The sequence below is a fragment of the Anneissia japonica genome, unplaced genomic scaffold, assembly GCF_011630105.1.
Source record: "Anneissia japonica isolate Jap-2015-1 unplaced genomic scaffold, ASM1163010v1 scaffold3217_len398964_cov164, whole genome shotgun sequence".
Lineage (NCBI taxonomy): Eukaryota > Metazoa > Echinodermata > Crinoidea > Comatulida > Comatulidae > Anneissia > Anneissia japonica.
In genome coordinates, this window is record NW_022750884.1 from 300,434 (window position 1) to 307,988 (window position 7,555).

Genomic DNA, 7,555 nt, shown 5'->3' on the forward strand with positions numbered 1-7,555 from the left:
TCTAGATGTGTATAAGAGACGGCTATGAACCACAACATAGCGGGCTTATACTATGTATCCAGATGATATTGTGCGTTAGATGTACAAATACAGTACAGTTAAAAAGTCAGGAGAAAGTATTTTTCATTCATTAAAAATGCATTAATCATTTTTTATGTGCATATTTTAATTTTTAATTACAAAATTGTTGGCTGGTAATCACTAACGGCCAACTCAGATAGTGTTGTACAGTATGATGCGGCCTGACACGATTTAGGTCGTTGTGAGAATATTAAACATGTTTTAATATTCTATGATGCGACTGTACCCAATGCCGACCTGTTGTTAGCTCACGCAAGCTTGACATGACAACAAATCGCGTCGGGCTTCATCATACAATGGCCTTAAGGAGTTTTATAAAAAGTCTGCTTAGAAAGAGAAATGTTTTTTCAGTTGTAATTTTCATAATTTTCCTGCGGTTTCCAGTCATCTTCAGCTCTAGTACACCGTTGGTTGAATGATTGATTAACTACTGTGGGTAGTAATTTTTTTTACTTGATAATGTCCATATCATTATGTGGTTTGTATTTACTTCCTTCTAGGCCTTCAGTATCCTCTTATTTGTGGACTTGTTGCAGAAAGGTCAAGCCTACCTCCTCAGCACTCCAGAGGTAATTTATTGATTTATAATTACATTTGATTAAATATTTCTTATATCCTCCAGTACTGTATAAGCCCATTGAACCTCATGTATAAGCCCGCCCCTGACTCTACCTAGTCACTATTGACAGGCAGAACATTTAAAATTGTAACAGAACTTGTTTTTTAATTATAAATAGTGATAATTCTTCTGTTGTGAAGTAATCATGGAATAGGTAGTAGATTTTATAATAATTATATTTGTTCTGTTTTTTTTTTTTTACTATTTAGAAAGATCTTGAGGCAGTTCCATTAAATGAGCTGTTCAGTGATGATGAGGAGAATGACAGTCAACCTTCTGGAGATGGTACTGTAGCTTCTCTGTTTGATTTATTAAATGTTTCCTTAATGTATTGTATGTTTTTTTATCAAAGACACTTAATCTACTGTATCCATAATGGACCTTTCCACTAAGCCCCACCACTTGGATAATTGTTGCTGAGGTCCCACAAAATGACAGTGTAAAAAACATGTGCGTTTGTTTGACAACACATGCTTTTGTGAGGCGTGTGCTTATTTCTAACTGTGTTCTGATTGGTCAGTTGTTAAGTTTGATTGACATTCCAGAAAGATCCATTAGACTTTCGTTGATATACCGTAATGGTATAATTGATTTTATTAATGATTAGCGACCTTTATAAAACGCTCTAGGCCCTATGCCAGAAAACCAACCCCATAGCACATACTAATAGTCATAATCAATCATCTATCAATTATCATCAATTGCACTGATTGGTCGATATCAGTCATGACTACCTCACAATGGGCTATATCCCAAAATTACAGTAGCACAAATTATCAGTCAAAGTCGATAGGCTTTAACAAAACACAATATTTTGTAAATTAATTTATGACTGCACTTTGAACAAAATTTGAAGTAGATAATCCATCTTATAGTGAACAGTGATTGTACTGTATATACTGTATAAATGAAATGTTTTATATCTTCTTGATGGGAAGGAATTGGTTATTTGTTTGGTCAAAATAATGTCACCAACAGAGTGCTATGTTTACATATACAAAAGCTCATGTGCATTTGCAAGTTCGTAGACCCATGCTGGAGTATTTCAAATCTATATTTTGTTAGCTTGTACTAAATTTCTGAATTCCTTTCATTTTTCTAATGAAGACTCATCCATAGACAGGAATATTTTTCTGTGAAGTCTACTTCTACTAAGTGTACTAAAAACTGTTTTATAATTGATTTATTTTGTTTTCAAGTAATATTAATAATTACATGAAAATCTATATTTGATATTTTCATTGATGTATACCTTTTCTTGCAGACATGAGAGAGTCGCTTGAGGGTGAGTTTGTGAAGTTATTGTTTAAATTTTTAATTTATTTTGTGTAAAATACATGCAATTCTTTGGTATGTTATTGAGTCTCATTCTCAATTGTAAAACAGATACTAGTGACAATAATTAGGCCATAAAAAAAAATCTCTTTTATGTTGCTCAAGCATCGTATAATTTAGGAGTCAAGGTGGGTTTTGTTGGGTTTTTTTGTAACTGTAAGCCTGGGCCTAATTAATATTGATTTCTTTATACTGGTTATCCTCTTCAGTAGATATCTACTGTTCTCCCACAGGGGCCAGATATGCTTTAATAACCAAGTCTTATAATGAACCTTAGGGATTGGAGTTGTTTTAGTCATGAGTAAAAATTATGCTGTCAGAGGATTTGAACCCAGGACACAGGAATTGAAACCCCTAAGCTATTCAACTCCACCATTCATTGCCAATGTCACTCACCCATGCATCAACTGGGGATTTTAAGATAGGAAATGTATTAAAGTTTTTTCAAAGTTAGAACATCATAGTGTTTTGAACTCTTACAATTTTTTCCCCTTACAATTCTGACAATGTGAATGATGAAATGTAAATAAAAATTTCTTTTGCTCTATGTAACATGGAGACATCGTATCCATTGAGGCTTCATCTAGTACCCCTTCTGTTGCAAAGAAGAGTGTATCGCCTAACCTACACACACTTGCCCATCTGTTTCTTCAGTGGCCAGTTTTAATAACAGCCAATGATATTCTTCTTCTGTCTAACTTGTAAGTGTATAGGAAATCTCTTGGGTGTTATTTGGTCTATTATCCCGCATGTTGATGTCATGTTGTATTATATAGTGGTTGCTGGCACAAGTGTTAGGTACAAGTGGATCCAGGGGACACAGGCTAAATTGGTGAATTTGGAAACATTCCTTATTTTAAAGTCTTTTTTCCTAGTTTCATCCCATTAGGCCAAAAAAAGAAAATTTTTGTGTTGGCCACGTTTTGGGTAAATCCCAAAAATGGGTAGGTCGGTAGGAAAAATTTTTGTTTTTTTTAACCAAAAATGTGTTTACGCATAAAAATTAGAAAACACAAACATAATACAAAAATTTTGGATTCGCATCGCATACCATGCACCAAAATAGGCTAGGCCTTTGCCCCCTATCCTAGTCCAAGGCTATTCTAGCCTGATAAGCTCATGAAAAAAATATTGTTCCTTGTTAAAAAAAAAAAAAAAAATGCTAAAATGTAGACCCTGAATTTCATAAAATTTGGGTCAGTCGGGTGTGGCCAACACAATAATTTTTTTTATTTGGCCTTACGCCAAGGCATAAAGGGCACCGCCATAATAATAATAATCATTCCCATCAACTTTAATAAAACACAAACAAAAAATACCGTATATATTTTTTGTTTGTTACTTCCGCGTTCTTCCCTGAACCTCCAGGGTTAGAGTTCACATTCTGGCGACCATCCCACCAAATTCACGTGTAATAAAACTGTGGTATGTTTAGACAGGTGCAGATGTATTAAATCCTTTGCCTTTGACTTATTGCTATCAATGATTAAACTAGTAACATTAGTTACTCAATATGCATTTGGTAGTTTTTCTGGTTGTTTTGTATGGTGATCAATATTTATGAGCTTGTCGGATAAAAATTCTTTTACTACAGCTCTGTAATAATCCAGGGGAATTGGAAGCAGTTGAATGATAGAGGGGACTGAGACAAATGATTAGGGTAGCAGCTAAAGCCCTGTTTTCTCCCCCTTTCAATTCCCCTGGCCTCAGTTCCTGATGTTTTAAAAACCTGGATCCACAATAGTCCATATATTTTATTAAATACATTTTAGTTACTTGTATTTTTAGGCTGTGGTCTGTTTAATGCATGGTTTTCAAAACCTTTTTAAAAATCTTTAGTGTAGACTACATAAACTTTATTAGTTCTAAGTAAACAAAACAGATATTTACAGTTACCCTACAATTTTTTTTATTTAAGAAGACAAAACATTTCTCTTGTAGTTGTAGTTGTAGTTGTAAAATAACTGTGTAATGCACATTTATCAATTTTCATTCACTAGTCTCCTTTTTAGTTTACTGTACTACTATATCAATGATTGTTGTTTCAGTCCCCTTTTTAATGTACAGTACAGTACTACTGTATTAATTGTTGTTGTTTTGTTATTTATTATTTTATTTATTATTATAATAATTTTTATTTTCAATATTATTGTTATTAATATTTTCTGTTCCCTGCCTGATATGTGTCTGTTGTCTTCCTGGTTCTAGGTATCAAACGCAAAAACATGTCAAGATATGAAGAAAACTCTAACATAGTTAACCTGCACAAATTGTCTGAATTGTACATGCCATTTTATTTATGGATGCCTTTTGATGCAACTGTGTTTTTTGTGCTGTGAGTCCACTGTTTTATTTGTGTAATCATAGAGAAAATGTGTTCTCCCTCCAATTAAAGACCACTTGGGACCAGGGTTTCCATGGCCTGTAGCAGCTTTAATCTCTATTTAGAACAATAAAGATAAAAGACTTTCGTGAATATGGGACCACAGAAATGTCATATTTGGAGGTGGTCTTTAATTAGGGTGATTTTTAGTAGATGAAGAACTGTACCAGATGGTTGATATTGAATGTACTAGGATGATTGGAAAATCACAATTTCCAATTTTCTATTCAACAAGTAGAAATTAAATTACCTTTAATAAATTCTACCAATAAATGCTAGTAAAATAGTATATTTCATGAATTTATTTAAGTATTAATTATATTTTTGTTCTCAGCATAGCAGTCGTTATAAGTTTCTCCCTGGCAGGAAGTGAAGCCTTTGCACAGCTGTTTGGAATAGAGTAAGATCAAAGATTCACTTACACTCAATTTACGTAAGACATATGAAACCGACTTTGGAAAAACCCACCATTTGTCACAATTTTTTATTTCCCACAAGCACCCAAAACATTCAGGAACCAGAATTAATTTTATTAAAAATACAAATCTTAATAATAAACTATTGAATTTGGAATCATTGGAAGCTGTTTTCTCAAAAGTTATATGGCTGATATCCAATGAATTAAATATTCATAACTTTGCTATTATACCAATTTCCATCAAATAAGCAGTGTTTTAAAGAAGAATTCAGGCAGAATCAAGAACACCAAAAAGTCAACTTTGAATTTTTTTTTCTACAAACGGCTGGTTTTGCCAGAGCCGGTCACAAATGTTACTCAGGATGTGTTGAGTGCTTAATCTAACACAACTGGGTTGAAACCTTGTTAAATGTCGGAAGAAATAATACGCCGACAGTAAAGATATGTGTAACACAACAGTTGAAAAAGCTCCACAACATGAACATGAATACAGGTCATGTTAAATTTGTCAAGAGTGTTATTAGGCCTCTGCAATGTCTGTTTTTCATACTTGTACTTGATGTAGCAAGAACTGCCTAAATTTTCCCTAGCTTGGTCCTGTGTAACATTTTTTACAGGGCTGTAGCCAGAGAGGAAAGACACGGAGGCAAGCCAACATTTGGGATGGGGGATGGGCAAGCATGCACTGAACATTGCTGCATGGAGTTTAATGAAAGAAAGAAGATTTAAAATGGACTGGTACTTTCACCAATAAAGAAATTAATAGTAACTTTAGTGTCAATGCTTTTAGTTCTAGTACCATAACATGTAATTTAACGGTATTTTTTTGTAGGAATTTCATTCATGTGATTCCGTTCTTTGTCTGGATACAAGCCTTCAGCATCGTTATATTTGGCGATATAATCAAGGTCGCAATAACGTTTCTAACTCTCTTCAAAGGTTGCATTCTGGTAGCTGTGGTAGGTCATTTCCATTGTGAATTCATATCAGTGAGCTACACATTTATTTATGCACATGTTCATTTAATATTCAGCATCATCATCAATCCATCCCAGTACAAGACAGTTGTGTAACCAGCAGGGTGTCTGGGTAACATTACCAACAACAATTTATTTTATTATTTGTTATTAAAGATTTGTCACAATACATATAAATATATATTGGCGTGACTAGAGATGACATGGGCTAAAGCCCAACACATCAAGTGGTCATCTCTATACCTCTGGCTAATAATAACAATTGAATAATAATAACAATATATATTTATTCACAGGTGGTAGCAACAACTGGTGTTGGAGCTGAGATTGACAATCCTATTACTAATGATTTTAAACATTTTGGCCCATCCTTTCTTCTGGGTACTGTTGCCTTAGGTATGTACTGATAAATACATGCATTGCCATGTCAAGTATAATTAGCTTGGAAATCTATTACAACAAAACTCATTTAACCACAAATACATAAGTATGTCCATATATAGTAGCACTGGAGTGTTTATTTCTCCTTATGGTACTAATTTATTGTTGGCGTATTTTTCATTACCAGGAGGTGTTATGAATATCTTACCCATTCTGTACAACAAAGTGGAGCCTGTTAAAGAACAAGTAAGATAGATATTTATTATTATTATTACTATTATTATTATTATTATTGTTATTATTATTATTATTGATTAAATTAGTGCCAAAATGTATACATACTGTCTATTTTAGCTAATAAATTTAAAGAAAAAAGTTTAAAGTTACAAATACTTTATATTTAAATAAATTATGAGCTTTCAATACATTATTTATTATCTATTCAATATGTTAATTAAATTTTTTAAAATTTTTCCCAATTTCACCAAAGACAAAATGTTTTTAATGTGAACAGATTTGCTGTATTTGTTGTAATTTGATTGCTTTTATAAAATACTTTTTACAGGTGCAATGTTTCTTCCTTGCTGCATTTGGTGGACTAACAACATGCATGATTCTCAATGTGTTATGGTCAGTTGCTCATATATCCCTGTTTTTTACAGAGAAGGCTAATAGAGCACTTCAATAACAATATAAAATGGTGGTGGTGGTCTATAGCTCAGCAAAATGAAAAGTAAAAAAGCTGATGGACGAGACAACACACTCACTAAGATAGTAATGGAATTCGCATATGAACTCAGCAAGCCACTCATAGTCATCCTAAATCAATCATATTTGTTATTTTGTTTTTTATTTCTTTAGTCTAGTTTTTTATTCCAAACATTTTAAACCTGTAAATTATCCATTTTAATAACCCTTTTATACTTTTTTTTTAATGCTCTTATTTGTAAATTGTGTAAATTTTTGGTCATTTTTGTATATATTTACCAATGGATGTATGGACTGGTGATGTTTACATTTTTATATTTTATGTATGTTTATTGTAAATATTGTATTTATTGAGTGCTTGCACTGCAAGAGCAATATTAATAAACCTTGAATTGAATGATGATGATGTAGATGATTAATGGTGGTGGTAATGGTGATGGCTCCAGTGACAGCTGCATCAATAACAGCAGCAACTGCGATGACAAAGAAAACTATGATGATAAGGAAACTCAAGAATTTTCAATCACCATTATTTAATTCCAGGGTTTTAGCTGTTCTTCATATTGTACCTCAAACTGATGCTGAATGTGGTGGAAAATATTCTGAATTAGCTAACGAAAATGAAACCTCAACATCGTCACATCTAGTGACAA

The 7,555-nt window shown here is 32.8% G+C and overlaps 1 protein-coding gene across 2 annotated transcripts in view; it reads left to right on the forward strand.

Annotated features, from left to right (window-relative positions):
• LOC117121566 overlaps window positions 1-7,555 on the forward strand; it is a gene marked incomplete in the record, with an annotated part of 20,709 nt that overhangs the window by 6,975 nt on the left and 6,179 nt on the right. The window contains 10 exon segments of one of the 2 annotated variants that reach the window (XM_033266806.1): window positions 582-650; window positions 910-985; window positions 1,965-1,985; window positions 4,244-4,370; window positions 4,753-4,818; window positions 5,669-5,795; window positions 6,110-6,209; window positions 6,382-6,440; window positions 6,760-6,824; window positions 7,446-7,555. In XM_033266806.1, coding sequence (XP_033122697.1) covers window positions 582-650; window positions 910-985; window positions 1,965-1,985; window positions 4,244-4,370; window positions 4,753-4,818; window positions 5,669-5,795; window positions 6,110-6,209; window positions 6,382-6,440; window positions 6,760-6,824; window positions 7,446-7,555 — 820 coding nt within the window. 2 annotated transcript variants of the gene reach the window in all.